Raw genomic sequence first — 21,062 nt, forward strand, 5'->3', positions numbered from 1 at the left:
TTCTTTTTACCTGTAGCTGTCCAGTTTTCCCAGCACCACTTATTGAAGAGGCTGTCTTTTCTCCATTGTATATTCTTGCCTCTTTTATCAAAGATAAGGTGACTATATGTGTCTGGGTTTATCTCTGTGCTTTCTATCCTGTTCCATTGATCTATATTTCTGTTTTTGTGCCAGTACCATATTGTCTGATTACTGTAACTTTGTAATATAGTCTGAAGTCAGGGAGCCTGATTCCTCCAGCTCCGTTTTTCGTTCTCAAGATTGCTTTGGCTCTTCGGGGTCTTTTGCGTTTCCATACAAATTGTGAAATTTTTTGTTCTAGTTCTGTGAAAAATGCCAGTGGTAGTTTGATAGGGATTGCATTGAATCTTAGATTGCTTTGGGTAGTATAGTCATTCTCACAATGTTGATTCTTCCAATCTAAAAACATGGTATATCTCTCCATCTACTTGTATCATCTTTAATTTCTTTCATCAGTGTCTTATAGTTTTCCGCATACAGATCTTTTGTCTCCTTAGGTAGGTTTATTCCTAGGTATTTAGTTCCTTTTGTTGCAGTGGTAAAAGAGAGTGTTTCTTTAATTTCTATTTCAGATTTTTCATCATTAGTGTATAGGAATGCAAGAGATTTCTGTGCATTAATTTTGTATCCCGCTACTTTACCAAATTCATTGTTTAGCTCTAGTAATTTTCTGGTAGCATCTTTAGGATTCTCTACGTGTAGTATCATGTCATCTGCAAACAGTGACAGTTTTACTTCTTCTTTTCCGATTGGGATTCCTTTTATTTCTTTTTCTTCTCTGATTGCTGTGGCTAAGACTTCCAAAACTTTATTGAATAATAGTGGTGAAAGTGGACAACCTTGTCTTGTTCCTGATCTTAGTGGAAATGGTTTCAGTTTTTCACCATTGAGAAGTATGTTGGCTGTGGGTTTGTCATATGGCCTTTATTATGTTGAGGTAAGTTCCCTCTGTTCCTACTATCTAGGTTTTTTATCATACATACGTGTTGAATTTTGTCAAAAGCTTTTTCTGCATCTATTGAGATTATCATATGGTTTTTATCCTTCAATTTGTTAATATGGTTTAACACATTGATTGAATTGAATATATTGAAGAATCCTTGTATTCCTGGGATAAACCCCACTTGATCCTTTTAATGTGCTGTTGGATTCTGTTTGCTAGTATTTTGTTGAGGATTTTTGCATCTGTTCATCAGTGATATTGGCCTGTAGTTTTCTTTTTTTGTGACATCTTTGTCTGGTTTTGGTATCAGGGTGATGGTGGCCTTGTAGAATGAGTTTGGGAGTGTTCCTCCCTCTGCTGTATTTTGGAAGTTTGAGAAGGGTAGGTGTTAGCTGTTCTCTAAATGTTTGATAGAATTCGCCTGTGAAGCCATCTGGTCCTGGGCTTTTGTTTGTTGGAAGATGTTTAATCACAGTTTCAATTTCAGTGCTGTGATTAGTCTGTTCCTATTTTCTATTTTTTCCTGGTTCAGTCTCGGAAGGTTGTGCTTTTCTAAGAATTTGTCCATTTCTTCCAGGTTGTTCATTTTATTGGCATGTAGTTGCTTGTAGTAATCTCTCATGATCCTTTGTATTTCTGCAGTGTCAGTTGTTACTTCTCCTTTCATTTCTAATTCTATTGAGTCTTCTCCCTTTTTTACTTGATGAATCTGGCTAATGGTTTATCAATTTTTTTTTATCTTTTCAAAGAACCAGCTTTTAATTTTATTGATCTTTGCCATCGTTTCCTTCATTTCTTTTTCATTTATTTCTGATCTGATATTTATGATTGCTTTCCTTCTGCTAACTTTGGGTTTCTTTTTTTTTCTTTCTCTAATTGGTTTCGGTGTAAGGTTAGGTTGTTTATTGAAGATGTTTCTTGTTTTTTGAGGTAGGATTGTATTGCTATAAACTTCCCTCTTAGAACTGCTTTTGCTGCAGCCCATAGGTTTTGGGCCATCATGTTCTCATTATCATTTGTTTTTAGGTATTTTTTTATTTCCTCTTTGATTTTTTCAGTGATTTCTTGGTTATTAAGTAATGTATTGTTTAGCCCCCATGTTTTTGTATTTTTTACAGTTTTTTTCCTGTAATTGATGTCTAGTCTCATAGCATTGTGGTCGGAAAAGATATTTGATGTGATTTCGGTTTTCGTAAGTTTACCAAAGCTTGATTTGTGATCCAAGATATGATCTGTCCTGGCAAATGTTCCATGAGCACTTGAGAAGAAAATGTATTCTGTTGTTTTTGGATGGGATGTCCTATAAATATCAGTTAAGTCCATCTTCTTTAATATGTCATTTAAAGCTTGTTTCCTTATTTATTTTCATTTTGGATGATCTGTCCATTGGTGAAAGTGGGCTGTTAAAGTCCCCTTCTATTAGTGTGTTACTGTCGGTTTCCTCTTTAATAGCTGTTAGCATTTGTCCTATGTATTGAGGTGCTTCTATGTTGGGTTCATAAATATTTACAATTCTTATATCTTTTTCTTGGATTGATCCCTTGATCATTATGTAATGTCCTTCTTTGTCTCTTGTAATAGTATTTATTTTAAAGTCTATTTTGTCTGATATAAGAATTTCTACTCCAGCTTTCTTTTGATTTCCATTTGCATAGAATATCTTTTTCCATCCCCTCACTTTCAGTCTGTATGTGTCCCTGGGTCTGAAGTTGGTCTCTTGTAGACAGCATATATACAGGTCTTGTTTTTGTATCCATTCAGCCAGTCTATGTCTTTTGGTTGGAGCATTTAATCCATTTACATTTCAGGTAACTATCGATATGTATGTTCCAATTACCATTTTCTTAATTGTTTTGGGTTTGTTATTGTAGGTCTTTTCCTTGTGTTTCCTGCCTGGAGAAGTTCCTTTAGCATTTGTTGTGAAGCTGGTCTGTGATGCTGAATTCTGTTAGCTTTTGCTTTTCTGTAAAGGTTTTAATTTCTCCATCGAATCTGAATGAGAGCCTTGCTGGGTAGAGTAATCTTGGTTGTCGGTTTTTGCCTTTCATCACTTTAAATATGTCCTGCCACTCCCTTCTGGCTTGCAGAGTTTCTGCTGAAAGATCAGCTGTTAACCTTATGGGGATTCCCTTGTATGTTATTTGTTGTTTTTCCCTTGCTGCTTTTAATATTTTTTCTTTGTATTTAATTTTTGATAGTTTGATTAATATGTGTCTTGGCTTGTTTCTCCTTGGATTTATCCTGCATGGGACTCTCTGCGCTTCCTGGACTTGATTAACCAGTTCCTTTCCCATATTAGGGAAATTTTCAACTATAATTTCTTCAAATATTTTCTCAGTACCTTTCTTTTTCTCTTCTTCTTCTGGGACCCCTATAATTCGAATGCTGGTGCATTTAATGTTGTCCCAGAGGTCTCTGAGACTGTCCTCAATTCTTTTTTTTTTTTTTTTTTTTTTTGTGGTACACGGGCCTGTCACTGTTGTGGCCTCTCCCATTGCGGAGCACAGGCTCCAGATGCGCAGGCTCAGCAGCCATGGCTCATGGGCCTAGCCGCTCCGCAGCATGTGGAATCTTCCTAGACCGGGGCATGAACCCGTGTCCCCTGCATCGGCAGGCGGACTCTCAACCACTGTGCCACCAGGGAAGCCCCTATCCTCAATTCTTTTAATTCTTTTTTATTCTGCTCTGCGGTAGTTATTTCCACTATTTTATCTTCCACGTCACTTATCCGTTCTCTGCCTCAGTTATTCTGCTATTGATTCCTTGTAGAGCATTTTAAATTTCAGTTATTGTGTTGTTCATCATTGTTTGTTTGCTCTTTCGTTCTTCTAGGTCCTTGTTAAACGTTTCTTGTATTTTCTCCATTCTATTTCCAAGATTTTGGATCATCTTTACTGTCATTACTCTGAATTCTTTTTCAGGTAGACTGCCTATTTCCTCTTCATTTGGTCTGGTGGGTTTTCACCTTGCTCCTTCATCTGCTGTGTATTTCTCTGTCTTCTCATTTTGCTTAACTTACTGTGTTTGGAGTCTCCTTTTCGCAGGCTGCAGGTTCGTAGTTCCCATTGTTTTTGGTGTCTGCCTGCAGTGGGTAAGGTTGGTTCAGTGCATTGTGTAGGCTTCCTGGTGGAGGGGACTAGTGCCTGTGTTCTGGTGGATGAGGCTAGTACTTGTCTTTCTCGTGGGCAGGACCACATCTGGTGGTGTGTTTTTGGGTTTCTGTGAACTTAGTATGATTTTAGGCAGCCTCTCTGCCAATGGGTGGGGTTGTGTTCCTGTCTTTCTAGTTGTTTGGCATGAGGTGTCCTGCAGTGGAGATTGCTGGTCATTGACTGGAGCTGGGTCTTAGTGTTGAGACGGAGGTCTGTGGGTGAGCTTTCGCCGATTGATAGTATGAGGGCCCGGGAGGTCTCTGGGGGACCAGTGTCCTGAACTTGGCTCTCCCACCTCAGAGGCTCAGGCCTGACACCCTGCTGTAGCACCAAGACTATGTCAGCCACATGGCTCAGAAGAAAAGGGAGAAAAAAAAAGAAAAATAAATAAATAAATAAAGTTATTAAAGTCAAAAATTTTTTAAATGATTAAAATTTTAAAAAGTAATTTAAAAATATAAGAAGAGAGCAGCCAAACCAATAAACAAATCCACCAGTGATAACAAGTGCTAAAAACTATACTAAAAGAAAACGGACAGACAGAACCCTGGGACTAATGGTAAAAGCACACCTATACAGACAGAATCCCACAAAGAAGCATGCACATACACACTCACAAAAAGAGAAAAAGAAAAATATATATATAAAAAAAAGAAAGAGAGAAACCAAATCAATAAACAAATCTACTAATGATGATAGTCTCTAAATACTAAAGTAAGATAAACATAAAGCCAGAAACAAATTAGATGCAGAAAGCAAACCCAAAGTCTACAGCTGCTCCCAAAGCCCACCTCCTCAATTTGGGATGATTCGTTGTCTATTCAGGTATTCCACAGATGCAGGGTATATCAAGTTGATTGTGGAGATTTAATCCACTGCTCCCGAGGCTGCTGGGAGAGATTTCCCTTTCTCTTCTTTGTTCGCACAGCTCCCGGGGTTCAGCTTTGGTTTTGGACACGCCTCTGCGTGTAGGTCTTCTAAGTGTGTCTGTTCTTCACTCAGACAGCAGGGGGTTAAAGGAGCAGCTGATTAGGGGCCTCTGCCTCACTCAGGGTGGAGGGCAGGGTACGGAACGCGGGGCGACCATGTGGCGGCAGAGGCCAGCGTGATGTTGCACCAACCTGAGACATGCCATGTGTTCTCCCGGAGAAGTTGTACCTGGGTCACAGGACCCTGGCAGTGGCGGGCTGCACAGGCTCCCGGGAACGGAGGTGCGGATAGCGACTTGTGCTTCCACACAGGCTTCTTGGTGGCTGCAGCAGCAGCCTTAGTGTCTCATGCCCGTATCTGGGGTCCGCACTGATAGTCGCGGCTAGCGCCCATCTCTTGAGCTCGTTTAGGCGGTGCTCTGAATCCCCTCTCCTCGCGCACCCCGAAACAGTGGTCTCTTTACTCTTAGGCAGTTTGAGACTTTTTCCTGGACTCCCTCCCGGCTAGCTGTGGCGCACTAGCCCTCTTCAGGCTGTGTTCACGCAGCCAGCCCCAGTCCTCTCCCTGGTATCCGACCTCCAAAGCCCGAGCCTCAGCTCCCAGCCCCCAGCCACCCCGGCAGGTGAGAAGACAAGCCTCTCAGGCTGGTGAGTGCTGGTCGGCACCGATCCTCTGTGCGGGAATCTCTCTGCTTTGCCCTCTGCACCCCTGTTACTGCACTCTCCTCCGTGGCTCCAAAGCCTCCCCCACCCCGCCACCCCTTGTCTCCACCAGTGAGGGGGACTCCTAGTGTGTGGAAAGTTTTCCTCCTTCACAGCTCCCTCGCAGACATGCAGGTCACATGTCTTTTCTTTTGTGTCTATTTTTCCTTTTGCCCTACCCAGGTACATGCAGAGTTTCTTGCCTTTTGGGAGGTCTGAGGTCTTCTGCCAGCGTTCAGTAGGTGTTCTGTAGGAGCTGTTCCAGATGTAGATGTATTTTTGATGTATTTGTGAGGAGGAAGGTGATCTGCACATCTTACTCCTTTGCCATCTTGAAGGTCTTCCGCATGTATTGGTCTTATATCTTGCAACTTTGCTGAACTCATTTATTCTAATAGTTTTTTAAGTGGATTCCTTTTTTTTTTTTTTTTTTAATATACAGGAGCATGTCTGTGAAGAGGTAGATTTGCTTCTTCCCTTCCTCTCTGGATGCCTTTTGTAGTCTAATTGCCCTGGCTAGGACCTCCAATACAGTGTTAAATAGAAGTGGTGAAAGCAAGCATCTTTATCTTACTCCTGATCTCAGGGGAAAAACATCCAGTCTTTTGTCATTGGGTGTGATGTTAGCTGTGGGGTTTTTGTAGATGCCTTTATCAGGTTGAAGAAGTTCCCTTCTATATCTAGTTTGTTAAGAGTTTTTATTATGAAAGGGTATTAGATTCTGTCAAATGCTTTTTATACATTTAGTGAGATAATCATGTGATACCTTAGAAATATTAAAGAAAAATCCAACTGAGGGTTGAAGTGAAAAATGGACATCTATTAGTCCATGTAACTAAAAAGTCCAGAGGGTATCTTATCTATAGGTATTACACAGTCTGATGGAAGTGTTCAAAAAATGTCATCTAGATTTGCTTCCTTCCCCTGCCTCCCTCAGATCCTCCCACCCGCTTTCCTTGTATGTGTCGATCATGTTTAGGTCCATGTGATGGCAAAATGACTTCCAGCAGCTCCAGGTAAACATCTTTGAAACCAAAGAAAAAAGAGAGACAGTCTCCATTTCTCTCCACCTTTCCCCAGTCCCAGCAAAAGTCCCAGAATTATTTCTGGTTGGGTCCCTTGCCTGTCTTGGAACATATCATTGAGGAAAGGGGATGTGAAGCTCCATTTAAGCCTGAATCATAGGCCCACCTGGGGCTAGTCAGCCCAACCCAAACTACATGGATAGAGTGTGCAGAAGGAGGTTTTCAGGAACAGAAATGTAGGAGGTGGATGCTGGGTTGCCAAAAATAAATGTCCACTGTATCTTCTATAGTGAAATAATCCAAGATAATACAAAATATGTGAAATTGGCATTTAAATACTTTAACCCCCTAGCCCATCCCTGGCAGCAGTAGCTTATATGAGCTAAAACTTTTCCCTGCTCATGGAAGTTTCTTGTCTAATCTTCTAAGCGGGGAGTTTGGCTGACACCACTTTCCATGTCTAGTAAGGGATGGCAAAAAAAAGGGAGTAGGGTTGGACAGGAAGATAGTCTGATGGTAATTGAATGGATCAGGGACTGGTATAGACCCCCAGTTTTCATCTGCTCTTTGGTTACCTTGAATATTTTATCATTTTCAAGTGTATTAGGGTTCTCCAGAGAAACAGAACCATATATATACATATGAGGAGATTTATGATAGGAATTGGCTCATGCAGTTACGGAGACTGTGAAGTCCTACAGTCTTTTCTCAGCAAGCTGGAGAACCAGGAAGGCTGATAACACAATTCAGTCTGAGTTTACAGGCCTGAGAATCGAGGGTGGTGGATGGTTCAAGTCCTGGTCTGAGTCTAAAAGCCCAAGAATGAGGAGCATCAGTGTCCAGGGCAGGAGAAGATGGATGTTGCAGCTCAGGCACAGAGAGGAGATTCACCCTTCCTCTGCCTTTCTGTTCTACTCAGGCCCTCATTAGATTGGATGATGTCCACCCGCATTGTTGATGGCAATCTTTACTGTCTGCTGATCCAAATGCTAATATCTCCCAGAGACCCCCTCACAGACACACCCGGAAATAATGGTTTACCAGCTATCTGAGCATCTGGTAGGCCAGCCAAGTTCATACATGAAATTAGCCATCACCCAAACCAAGGTAACAGCAGATTAATTTAAAACAGGAAGTGCATTAATGGCCTCTTCATCATGCATGCCTCTTTTCTCATGCAATTCATGCATCATTCCTGAGCTGTATCTGAGCTTCCCAGGAGTGTACCTTGTGAAAGAGCAGTGTGTCTCTACATTACTCTGGACTCTCCATTGCTCTGCCATTAAATCTCAGATAATGGGAATGAGACGTCTGTGGTCTCTTAACATGCCTTCTGAAATTCTAGGAACTTTATGCTTTAAGGAGAAGTTTTTCTTGGTCATAGTTTTTATAGTTACAAACTACAGAATAAAATAATTGAAACTCTTCTAGTGTCATTATAACTTTTCCTAGGTAAATACAGAACCTATTACAGAGAAGGTATTATTTCAGTTACTATTATCATTTACAAGCTACTTTTAAAATATATTGCAGCTGTGCTCTGTGTGTGTGTGTGTGTGTGTGTGTGTGTGTGTGTGTGTGTTTGGGTTATTTAACATTTTTCAGATTCCTGTAAGATAAACCTAGTTTGTACCACATTTTTTCAATTTTTAGGCATTTTTTTTCACATTCCAACAGCTCTGAAGTCATGAAGCATCTGAGAATGAGTATCATGTCATTGCTTAATGGGCAGGTTATTTTTTGGTTTTTATTTGGTTGAAGTATAATTGATTTACAATGTGTTAGTTTCTGGTATACAGCAAAGTGACTCAGTTATATATATATGTATTTTCTTTTTCTTATTCTTTTCCATTATAGGTTGTTAGAAGAGATATTGAATACAATTCCCTGTGCTATACATTAGGACCTTGTTGTTTATCTATTTTCTTTTTTTTTTTTTGCGGTACGCGGGCCTCTCACTGCTGTGGCCTCTCCAGTTGCGGAGCACAGGCTCCGGACGCGCAGGCTCAGCGGCCATGGCTCACGGGCCCAGCCGCTCCGCGGCATGTGGGATCCTCCCAGACCGGGGCACGAACCCGTGTCCCCTGCATCGGCAGGCGGACTCTCAACCACTGCACCGCCAGGGAAGCCCTATCTATTTTCTATACAGTAGTTTGCATCTGCTAATCCCAAACTCCTAATTTATCCCTCCCCCTTTGATAACCCTTTGATAACCATAAGTTTGTTTTCTATGTCTATTACTGTTTTGTAAGTTCATTCGTATCTTATTTTAGATTTCACACATAAGTGATATCATATGATATTTGTCTTTCTCTGTCTGATTTACTTCACTTAGTATGATAATCTCTAGGTCCATCCGTGTAGCTGTAAATGGAATTTTTTCATTCTTTTTTATGGCTGAGTATTCCTTTGTGTGTGTGTGTGTGTGTGTGTGTGTGTGTGTGTGTGTGTGTGTGTACACACACCACATCTTCTTTATCCATTCATCAGTCGATGGACATTTAGGTTGCTTCCATGTCTTGGCTATTGTAAATAGTGCTGCTGTGAACATAGGGGTGCATGTAGCTTTTTGAATTAGAGTCTTTTCCAGATATATGCCCAGGAGTGGGATTGCTGGATCATACAGTAACTCTGTTTTTAGTTTTTTAAGAAACCCCCATACTGTTTTCCATAGTGGCTGCACCAATTTACATTCCCACCATCAGTGTAGCAGGGTTCCCTTTTCTCCACACCCTCTCCAGCATTTATTATTTGTAGACTTTTTAATGATGGCCATTCTGACTGGTGTGAGGTGACACCTCATGGTAGTTTTGATTTGCATTTCTCTCATAATTAGTGATATTGAGCATCTTTTCATGTGCCTATTGGTCATCTGTATGTCTTCTTTGGAGAAATGACTGTTTAGGTCTTCTGCCCATTTTTTGATTGGGTTGTTTGTTTTTTGTTATTGAGTTGTATGAGCTATTTGTGTATTTTGGAAATTAAGCCTTGTCAGTCACATCACATGCAAATATTTTAGTTTATCTTCAAATTAATGGTATGTGATGGTTAATTTTTTGTGTCAACTTGCCTGGGCCATGGGGTGCCCAGACATTTGACCTAACATCATTCTGGGTGTGTCTGAGGGTGTTTCTGGATGAGATTAACATTTGAACTGATAGACTGAGTAAAGTAAATCGCTTTCCCTAGTGTGAGTGGATCTCATCCAGTCAGTTGGAGACCTAAGTAGAACAAAAAGGCTGAGTAAGGGGTAGCTCCTCCTGCTTGATTGTTGAGCTGGGATATCGGTCTTTTCCGGTTTTCTCAGTCTCAGTGAAACACTGGCTCTTCTTGGGTCTCAAGCCTGATGACTTTTGGACTGGAATTACAAATTGGCTCTCCTGATTCTCTAGCTTGCTGACTGCAGATCTTGGAATTTTGCAGCCTCTATAATTGCATGAGAAAATTCCTTATAATAAATTATATATAGATATACATACATATTATTGGTTCTGTTTCTTTGGAGAACCAAGACTAATACAGATGGGGTCCTAAATTATAAAATATGATGATTGAGGGTATGCTGAACTCCCTCTACTTGAGAGTCATAGTGGATTTGGAGAGTGTTCACACCAAACATAATCATGGGAGTTGAGCTGTAAGGGAGAAGATGCTACTGTTCTATACCAGGATAGCTTTCTAGCAATGGGGAGTCAAGGTTTGGGGGTTGTTATGCCAGGAGGGACAGTGTTAGAAAGACATAGTTTTCTTCCCAACTCTGTTGTGTACTTCCTGTGTGACTTTAGATAGGTCACTTAATCTACCTGGGATTGGTTTCCTTCTCTGTAAAATGAGCTGGTTGGACTAGGTGATTTCAAAGGCCCTTTCCGTTTCTCAGATTCTTAGGAATTGATTCTTCTGTTTCAGTGAGGGGAGATGGCATAAGGTATAAATAATGACTCTCTTGCAAAGGGCTAAAATATCACTAATAATATCTGACTCCAGGAGTGTTGATTAGCTACTCAACAAGACAATCTGATGATCAGTTTGATTTCCTGGATTGTAATGTTTGTGCCAAGAATAGTAGCCCTCGGGTTTGTGTTTCCGTAAAATTTGAAGCGAAGGTCAGGAAGCATCACCTTCTGAAATAAAATGTTCAAGTTCACCCCAAGAGGTTTTCTAGCCAGTAATCAACTTGTGGGGGTGTTGAGATAAGGCCGTGGGGCTCCTGATGTCCAGTAAAGGGTCTAGGTTCATCGTTGGGAAGGAAGTCCCCAGTATAAGATGGAATAAGAGGAACATAAGCCATAGTTGTAGAATACATTACTCATCTTTGATTGAGAAGGCTTATAGGGAAGGGTATTTCAGTGACTGGTATGAGGGTGGATATTGAGAATTGGTCTTTATCCAGTTTTGTTTAAGGAAGTGAGAGATGTGGTACCTGAGCAGGCCTGAGTGTTCTGGTTCCTAGAAAGCAGACCCTGATGAAATAAATGATGAGTGAAACATCTCGCTTGCCACCTAACTCCTGTGCCTGAGCTTAGATTTAGTGCTGACCATTCAGCCTCCTGATTAAAAATGTAAGTTTCCCCGAACTATGATCTTAGGCTATGGGTGCTCCAGGCAGCGTACTAATCTTCTGTTATAACGTAATAAATTGATGCTGTTACCAGAAGGGGAACCCCATCCAGGGCCCAAGAGTGGGCTCTTGTCTAACACCCGGGAATGAATTGTCCGAGGAGACACACATGCTGACAAAGCAAAAGACTTTATTGGGAAGTGGCCCCCTGGGAGGAGAGCAGCGGGCAAAGGAAACCCAGGAGAACTGCTCTGCCACGTAGCTCACATCTCAGGTTTTATGGTAATGGGGTTAGCTTGCCGGGTTGTCTCTGGCCAGTCATCTTGTGCCCATATTTGGTCCAATTCCTGGTGACACACGCATCTCTCAGTCAAGGTGGTTTCCAGCGTCAGGGTTTCTGGGACATCGGCAGGACATATTATGGCTGGCATCTCCTCCCTCCTTTTGGCCCCTCCCGATTTCTGCCAGCTGGTGGTAGCTGGTCAGTTCCGTGTTTCTTATTGAGACCTCCTGTTGTGAGATAACTCATGCAAGCAGTTATTATTCTGCCTGGCCAGGGTGGGCGGTTTCAGTTAGTGGTTCCCTAAAAATACTACTGTGACATCAGTTGGTGACTTACGTATTTAGCTGGTGTGGATCAATTCCCAAGGGCCCATCAGGTATGTACCTGAGCCAGCCCTTGGGGCTCTGCGCAAAGCGCCTACCAGCCTTCGCTCCAGCTGTCTCAGCTGTAGAAGAGTCTAGTGAGAAAATGTATCCTTAAAAGCCTGTGGCATTTCAGAGAAGGAAAAAATACATCTGATGAGGAGACTGACAAGGCTTATGCAGAGGTAGTCAGGGATGACATTTTAGGAAGATCCAGTTTGAGCAAAAGCCCTGAGGCAGGCACACAGCAAGTAAGTTTGGTTTGACTAGAACATAGGTTGTGTAAGAGGACTAGATAAGACGTGTGTTTCCACTGAATATGGTTCGTCCCCTGAAATACTGTGAAGTAAAAGTAGTTAAGCCCTTGAATGTTTTAAGATTATTCCATTTCAGTGGATCAATACCAAATAGTAAGTTTAAAGTTATCTTTCCTTAGGGAACATATGACCCTAGGCAGGCTTATTAGACAGCACTACGTATGATGTTGAAAGGGCAGCATAATCTTTTATCGCATTTCTAGGTTTGAAATAATTTTCCTTAACCAGAGGGGAGGAGAGCAAGTATGTTAACAATAATCTTTGGAAAATAATAATCTTTTATCTTAGAAAAAGTAAAAATCAAAGATTACTAGTACTGTATTAGGGGGAAAAAGGAATAAAAATCATAAGTAATCCCATTACCTAGAGAATCATCACCATATTTATTGCTGATCCTTCCAGACTTCTATGCAAAAATGAGATCAAACATACAGATCTTTTCTAACTTATTTCTTTCCCTTAGAATTTTCCCCCAGAATGTAAGTTCCTTGGAGCTAGAATCCAGCATCCTTTGTTAGGTCCTATTCCTATGTCCTGGGAAGCAGTCATTGAGACCATGCTCTTGCTTCTGTTTTCAGGTTGGCAGCCTCGGTGGTTCCTTCTCTGTGGGGGAATATTATCTTATTATGATTCTCCTGAAGATGCTTGGAAAGGTTGCAAAGGGAGCATTCAGATGGCGGTGTGTGAAATTCAAGGTGAGAAGCCAAGACACTTGCAGGTTTTATTTTTCTTTCTGTTTCTCCCCCAAAATAAAAAAAACCACTGGCTTCGGTGTGCCTTTCTTTGCTGCTCCCATAGTATAAAGATATATAATGTTACGTCCCCCAGAAAAAGTCTTACAAGTAAGACCTAAAACTGCAGTGAGTTTTTACAAGGAGCTTGGTTTCGAGGTAGTCAGAATAAATGAGAGCAATGTGCTTAGTAACCACACATGTAGTGCTCATTCCTTGGTCACCTGCTCACCTCGGGCTTGTGGCAGTTTGCTAAGCTTATTTGTCTTTTTATTGCAACATCAAACACTTCTGTGTTTAAATCACGACGCATACACACCTTCTCACCACCACCACCATGCTCAAAACTAAACAAGCAAACACCTGACAGACCTACAAATAGCCTTTTCTTCTTGGTTTTGAGAATCTTGAGACATGCTGAGAGGATGTGGCTCAGAAACCGACTAGAAGGGAATTTGGGGCATGGGGCTTGGGGGGTGAAGGAGAGTGTGGCTTGCTTGTTTCTTCTCCTAAAGTGTTCTAAGGGAATTCTCACATTTTTGATAAGACTAGTGAAGGAAAGTAGAAAGGAAAACTATTGTGTTCTTGATTGCTTTTCAATAACCCAAGGAGATAAAGAGCACATCCTTACTTGTTTGCATCAAGCCTTTTTGGCCGCAGAGCAGCATACTTTACACACACACACACCAGAAGAGAGATTTTTCCTCTCTCCTCTTATAAATGATCCTAAGGAGATTTAAGTGATTCTTTTTTAGGCCAAAGTCCTGGTGAGACCTTGGAGCCAATTGCAGAGTTTTCCCTCTCCATTAGCAGAGACCTCTAGGAAGAGATAAATAAACCAGGAGAAGTAGTAAGGGCTGACATCCTCTCTTGGAAGAAGCTCTCAGTGACTGGCGTGCCAGTTAAGCTCAAGAATTTGGGTGGAGTGGAGGCTACCCAGATAGGGCTTTTCTGGGTTTCTGACCTCTCTATGTCTTGCTCCCAGTTCATTCTGTAGATAACACACGCATGGACCTGATAATCCCTGGGGAACAATATTTCTACCTGAAGGCCAGAAGTGTGGCTGAGAGACAACGGTGGCTGGTAGCCTTGGGGTCAGCCAAGGCTTGCCTGACAGACAGTAGGACCCAGAAAGAAAAAGGCAAGTATTGATTGTCCTCTGGACTGGGAACCCTGGGAATCACCTAGTGGCATCTCTGGGTTCCCATATTTGTTATCTTGCTTCTGACCACCTAGCCATAGCCAGCTTTTTTTCTTTTTTTTAAAGTAGTTATGTATTCAGTATTTTATTTATTTATTTTTGGCTGTGTTGGGTCTTTGTTTCTGTGTGAGGGCTTTCTCTAGTTGCGGCCACTCTTCATCGCGGTGTGCCAGCCTCTCACTATCGCTGCCTCTCTTGTTGCGGAGCACAGGCTCTGGACGCGCAGGCTCCAGCGGCCATGGCTCATGGGCCTAGTTGCTCCGCGGCATGTGGGATCTTCCCAGACCAGGGCTCGAACCAGTGTCCCCTGCTTTGGCAGGCAGATTCTCAACCACTGCGCCCCCAGGGAGGCCCCCATAGCCAGCTTTTTATATCATGCAAGTGCTGTATATCTCAGTGGACCTTAAACAGTCTATACCTGACTCTTCTTTCTTAGCATGTCATAGTAGAAAGAATGCAGGTTTTGGAGCCAGATACAACTGGGTTCAAATCATGGCTTTGTGACCTTGACATAGGTCACTTAACCTCTCTAATCTTCAGTTTCCTTATATTTTGAAAAGAGGTAATGACCTATCTTAGAAGGATTACCATGAGGTACCTCGTCTGGCACAAAGTTGACTTTTGGTAAAGAGTAGCTGAGCCAGAGAAGCCTTGGATGTGGTATTTCCTGCAGTAACAGCCCGCTTTCCCCGCCCTGTTCCTGGGGTAGATGGATACTTAATTGTCAGGTTGCTGCTGCTTAATGCTCGTTGACTCAACATCATTAGGTCTCCTGAGAACCACGGCATAACTTTCTATTTTGCCTGGGTCACGAGTGCCAGGGCTTACTGCCTGAGCTCTGCCTTCCCAGCCCCCCAGCCGCGAATGTACACCTGAAAAGATTGGTGGGAGAGAGGGGCCTCTGGGAACAAGTGTTTCAGGGGACCTTTCTCATGACACATATGGCAGATGTGCTTAACTCTTCAAGTAGACACAGTAAAATGACCTATTTGTTGGTTGTTTTTCAATGCTAAGTCGAGAGCAAATTCTAGACACTGTCAGCTCTGACTCAGATCAGGTGGTAATGTGCAGCTTTTTCACGGAGAAGCAAGCAGAGGCAGTTACGATTGTAGCCGAGCCCTCAGCGCCAGGATGGCTGGAATGCCGTGCTAATGAAGGAGCAGCAGGTGTGCAGAGGGTGCCGTTCGCCTTGCCAGGCAGCATGCTGGACCAGTCCTCTGAATTCACAAGCTGTCTTATTAGTGGTAATTGCATGTTACAGAACACTGTTTCCCAGTTTTGAGCACTGGATAGATAGCTGTGACCCCATTTTACAGATAGGAAAACTGTGGCAGAACTGAGACCAAAACCCTGAACCCTTGACTGTTCCCAGTTCTGACACAAGTGGATCAGAGGTATACTGTCTCCTTCTTCCTGTACTGGTGATCATTAAATATGTTGGCTCAAGAAATAATGTAGATTACTTCAGAAGACTAGAAATCTCCTTCTTCTCTTTTTCTTGCTCCCATAACTTCAAATATGTCATATCTGTAACCCATACTATAAACATCTGACTTTAGGCATAGATTATATTTCACTTATCTGTATAGTATGCTAACTAGTATATCAGTTATTTATTCTGGGAATTAAATTACGTTTTCATCATTTTGTTATTTAGAGTTTGCTGAAAACACTGAAAACTTGAAAACTAAAATGTCGGAACTAAGACTCTACTGTGATCTTCTTGTTCAGCAAGTAGATAAAACAAAAGAAGTGACCGCAACTGGTGTGTCCAATTCTGAGGTAAAATACCATTCTTCTTAGCCACGTGACAAGTAGCCCCAGATGTTGCTTACAGGTGCTGCTTATTCTCACATAATCCCTACCTTGGAATTTACTGTTTTTCAGAGAAAAAAAGTGACAGACTTCAACAAAGAGAAGAAGTGTGTGCATTTCAGCATATGGAAGCGTATAGTTTTCCTTCCTGGGATGAATTCAGGATTAATTAATTGCTAATTTTGGAACTTTTAACTTTAGTACTGATGTACTAAAATATGTGTCTCTCCAGTTTGCATAACTTTCTAAAATATAGCCTTAGCTGTCTGGCAGAGCCATTTCTATACTACGCATGTGGCTCCTAAGGTGACAGCATCATGTCTGTCAGTAATATGTGTCTGTCACCTCTGATGAGACTGTAACAGGATTTTATTTCACCGTAATAGATGTTCTGCTTGAGTAGAGACTAGTGCTTTCAAAGATAGAGACACAGCTTTATTTCTCTCCATCATCAGCAAGGATTGCGATTTTTATCATTTATTAATGAAATTGTTATTTACTCATTCTAAAACATATATTAAAAGATCTATCTGGTGTTAAGCTATGTATTGAATGGTTCACATTAACCAGAGAGGGGTCTCTGCTCTGCTCTCAGAGAAGTTATCTGAAAAACAGTGCCCACAAAATGAAGAATCTGTAGATTATAATTAATGGTTTTAAATTACTTTTCTTAGGTAGTGTATCACTATGCTACTAGTAATATATGTGCTCTAAGTTTTTCTAATAAAGGTGGTTTAACTCACTTTCACCCACTTTTTGGGGGTCTCTCTTACTCATTCAGCAACTGCCTATCGTGTACAAGATACTGTGCTGCGGGAGGGAGATAGGAGGGGTACCAAAACACTTCAGTCCTTCTTTTGGGATGTTAGAGACTAGAGCATTGATTCTCAACCCAGAGCAGTTTTGCTCCTCAGGAGACATTGGGCAACGTCTGAGACACTTTTGGTTGTCACTACTGGGGGAGTGCTGTTGGCATCTAAGGGGTAGAGGCCGGACGCTGCTTAATATCTGCAATGGATAGGAGAGCCACTCCCCCTATATCCCCTGCTCCAGTAAGCCAGCCCCAAATGCCAGTGATGCCAAGGTAGAGAAGCCCTGTTCTAGTAGGAAGGGAAAAAGTGAACACAGCAATGTTTAATTCTAGGAAGTGTTTATAGTAAGTGCCTTGGGAACTTGCTTATGAAACTGTGGTTATGATATTGTGATTTATAATAAGAAATATATGTTTGGTCTTTGTCTAGTTTTTGGCACAGAGCTCCAAAAAATAACCCTTGGAATTTCCAGGTGATAAAAAGTGTCTTTGTTATGTTAATTGGAAAATACTAAGGATAGAGGCTCTGGTTGACTGTAGACCCAAGCAAGTGATTAGAGGGTTGGAACTTTCATTCCTACCCCCTCCCCTCCTGGGAGGGGAGAGGGACTGAAGATTGACTTCAGTCACCCTTGGCCAATGATTTAATCAATCGTGCCCATTTAACGAAGCTTCCATAACCCACAGCATGGGGTTTGGAGAGCTCTCGAGTTGGTGAATATGTGTTGACTGGGGAGAGTGGCATACTCAGGGAGCATGGACGCGCCAAGCCCCTTCCCACATGCCTTGCCCTATGCATCTCTTCCATCTGGCTGTTCCTGAGTTATATGCTTTTATAATATACTGGCAGTCTAATAAGTTAAATGTTTCTTTTAGTTCTGTGAGCTGCTCTGGCAAAGTAATTAAACACAAGGAGGGGGTTGTTGGAATCTTCAGTCTAGAGTGGGTCAGTCAGTAGCACAAGTGACACCCTGAACTTGCCATTGTTGTCTGAAGTGGGGGTGGGGAGCAATCTTGTAGGACTGAGCGCTTAACCTGTGAGATCTGACACTATTTCCAGGTAAATTGTGTCAGAATTGTAAGACACCCGGCTGGTGTCCAAGAATTTCTTGGTGGTGTGGAAAAAAACCACACATTGTAATTGGTGTCTGAAAAATAGTGGTTCACGACCAGTAACATCTAGCTTGTTAGAAATACAAAATTGAGGAAAATATAGAGGCTATGGCTAAAGAACAAAATTCAACTGAGTAAAATTTAAAGATCTTATTAACTTTATTCAGCAATTCATAAATCGGGCAGCGTCCAGTCTAGCAGGTAGAAAGGAGCTGTGAAGAGCTATACCAGGCTAGAGATCTTTATGGACCAAAGTGAGCTGGAACAAGGACGTTATACTGGGCATTCGCTGAATGGTTAAAGCAGGGTTACTTTTCTTATATGGAGCAAAGGGAAGTCTTGGAGCCAGGTCAGTACACTAGCTTGTGCCGAGCAGGCAAGCACTGATTGGTTGACCTAGGCCTGCCTTTTCTGGGAGAGCCCAGCATAGAAACTTGGATAAGTTTTTGGTTTGCTGTTGTGAGACTTAGCATGAGTGACTCCATCTTGGGCCCAATCTGGTAACTCTAATGCCACTAAGATGTGGTTACCAAACTCTCTAGTCAGGGGGTAGCCTCAGTTTCCTGAACAACTTATCAATATCAATATCCAGAGGAAAAACAACCTGAGCAAGTGAAATAACTTGGAGAAAAAAATGATTAGATATTCAGAATAATTCCAGTTGCTGAAACCTCTCAGACTCATCTGTACTGAAAGACTCATCTGTACTGTGATTTGTGGTTTCTAATGCTTCTATTCTGGAACTTCATTTTTACTCAGACAGTGGGAGACATTTTTCCATTGATCCCCCTGGTCTTCAGTCCATATAATTCTGTTTGGTGTCTGCCACCCCTTAGAGACCGCAAACTCCACAAGGGCTCAGCGCCTAGCACCTGACATACTGCTGTCATATAGTGTTGTTGAGTTGAGAGAAGTCGTTGCCTTCAGTTGGAGTGGTGGGTGAGCATGAAGGGCAGATTGAGGGTAAGGCTTGCGTATGATTAATAGATAAGTTGGACTTGCTCAGTCTTTTTCTTTTATAACTGATACCCATATTTGTCCAGCAAAATAGACGGGTACACGATTATTGTTATCACCCGTTATTAGCTGGATAAAAGCTCTAAGGACATTCCACAACTGGGCTTTTTCCTTTTTGGCAAGGTAAAGGAGTCTTCACCCTGGTTGTTTTGTAGGAGGGAATTGATGTGGGAACTCTGCTGAAATCAACCTGCAATACTTTTCTGAAGACGTTGGAAGAATGCATGCAGATCGCAAACGCAGCCTTCACTTCTGAGCTGCTCTATCGCACTCCCCCAGGATCACCTCAGCTGGCCATGCTCAAGTCCAACAAGGTAACAGACCAGGTCAGCTTGGCTGCAGTAGGGCATGATGAAAAGTTAAGAAAGTGATATACTGAGCTAAGTTCTCCATCACCCTTTGGCAACCGATAAAGACATTTTTGTAGTGGACTCTCTTTTATGTCCACTATTATATATGCCCTTAGTCCCTCGTATCCAGTCAGTTAGTGTTGGCAGTTTTACCACCTGAACATGTCTCTCTCTGATGTAGCTAGTTTCTCGTCTCCAGCCTCCTTGTCCAGGGAGTCTTGTTGAGATTGGTGATAGCCTTCTAACTAGTTGCCTTCAACTCGACTCTCCCAGGCAGCCTACAGTGTTTCTGTTCATGCAGTGTAAATTGGGCCACTTCACCTAAAACTTTTAGTGGCTCCCTCATTGCCTACAGGTTAAAGTCAAAACGTCTTAGCCCCTTCCCACATCACCAACCTCTTTCTTTTTCATAACTGGCTTGAACGTATTAACTGCTTGTAGCTCCCCCACTTCTTTGGGCCATTTCCCAGTACCAAGAATGCCCTTCTCACCTGTCTTTCCCTGCTTAGCTCTTATTCATCCTTTAAAATTTAATCTCTCTTTCCCTGAATCCCTTAGTTGGGCTAAGAGTTCCTCCTCTACGCATACCCCTATTTTAGCCTTATTCTATATTGAAAGTACCTTAAGGGCAAGAACCCCATACTGTTTACCTTTATGCTTCCAGTGTTTGATACAATGCTGTATCATAGTTTGGTATTTAATAATATTTAATGAGTGTAATAGTAATTACAAGAAAGCTAACCACCAAGGGTATAAATACGGTAATTAGGCCCTTCAAAAGACCATCTTCCTTTTTCTTAGAAATTTGGGTATCCTTATTTGAGACTGGTTGGGATCAATGACTCCTTTCTTTTGGGAAGACCTAAAATTATTCCTCTTGAGTGGGGCAGTGTGTGTTATGATCATATTTACCACTTTCATATGTGATAAAACTCTAAATATATTCTGTTGGGAGTTTAACATGTGAATTTTCTTTTCTTTGCTTCTTTTAAAGATGAAACATCCTATTGTACCAATTCATAATTCATTGGAAAGGTACAGTAACATTTTTTGTTTTTTCTTCTTTCTAAAAATATAAAAATAAGGATATTGGTATTCCTTGTTTTTTTTTTTTTAAGAAATTACGTGGTGGGCTTCCCTGGTGGTGCAGTGGTTAAGAATCCGCCCGCCAGTGCAGGGGACACGGGTTCGAGCCCTAGTCTGGAAAGATCCCACTTGCCACGGAGCAACTAAGCCCGTGTGCCACAACTACTGAGCCTGTGCTCTAGAGCCCACGCGCCGCATCTACTGAAGCCCACGTGCTCTAGAGCCCGTGCTCCGCAACAAGAGAAGCCACTGCATTGAGAAGCCCATGCACAGCTACAAAGAGTAGCCCCTGCTCACTGCAACTAGAGAAAGCCCATGTGCAGCAACAATGACCCAACACAGCCAAAAATAATAAATAAATTTTAAAAAGAAAAGAAAAGAAATCATGTGGTGGTTTTTCTCATGGTTTGAGATGATACCAGAGGTGACCCTGAAGCACTGCAAATCTTTCATTCAGCACTGACTACTAGGGAAGATGTTTGCATTTCCCCAGGATATGGATCTCACCCACCACAGCTAATAACTTTTCATTTCTCTGTTGTACTGAGTATTGGAACCCCCTCTCTTGTGAAGGAGCCGAGCATTGATTTAAATGTGGTTTTATCAGAAAAGACAGTGCTATTTTGTTTCATTGAAAAATAAAAAT

General features: G+C 41.8%; 1 protein-coding gene across 9 annotated transcripts in view; it reads left to right on the forward strand.

Annotated features, from left to right (window-relative positions):
• Window positions 1-21,062, forward strand: part of PLEKHA8 (pleckstrin homology domain containing A8) — a 99,038-nt gene that overhangs the window by 49,070 nt on the left and 28,906 nt on the right. For 8 of the 9 annotated variants that reach the window (XM_033863124.2, XM_019926116.3, XM_019926145.3 and 5 more), the window contains 5 exons: window positions 12,871-12,987; window positions 14,009-14,164; window positions 15,882-16,006; window positions 19,136-19,306; window positions 20,325-20,365. In XM_033863124.2, the coding sequence (XP_033719015.1) occupies window positions 12,966-12,987; window positions 14,009-14,164; window positions 15,882-16,006; window positions 19,136-19,306; window positions 20,325-20,365 (515 nt within the window). In that variant the 5' untranslated portion in view covers window positions 12,871-12,965. The remainder of the gene's footprint in view (window positions 1-12,870; window positions 12,988-14,008; window positions 14,165-15,881; window positions 16,007-19,135; window positions 19,307-20,324; window positions 20,366-21,062) is intronic. The other variant, XM_019926110.3, reaches the window with a different exon arrangement.

The sequence above is a fragment of the Tursiops truncatus genome, chromosome 9, assembly GCF_011762595.2.
Source record: "Tursiops truncatus isolate mTurTru1 chromosome 9, mTurTru1.mat.Y, whole genome shotgun sequence".
NCBI classification, from domain to species: domain Eukaryota; kingdom Metazoa; phylum Chordata; class Mammalia; order Artiodactyla; family Delphinidae; genus Tursiops; species Tursiops truncatus.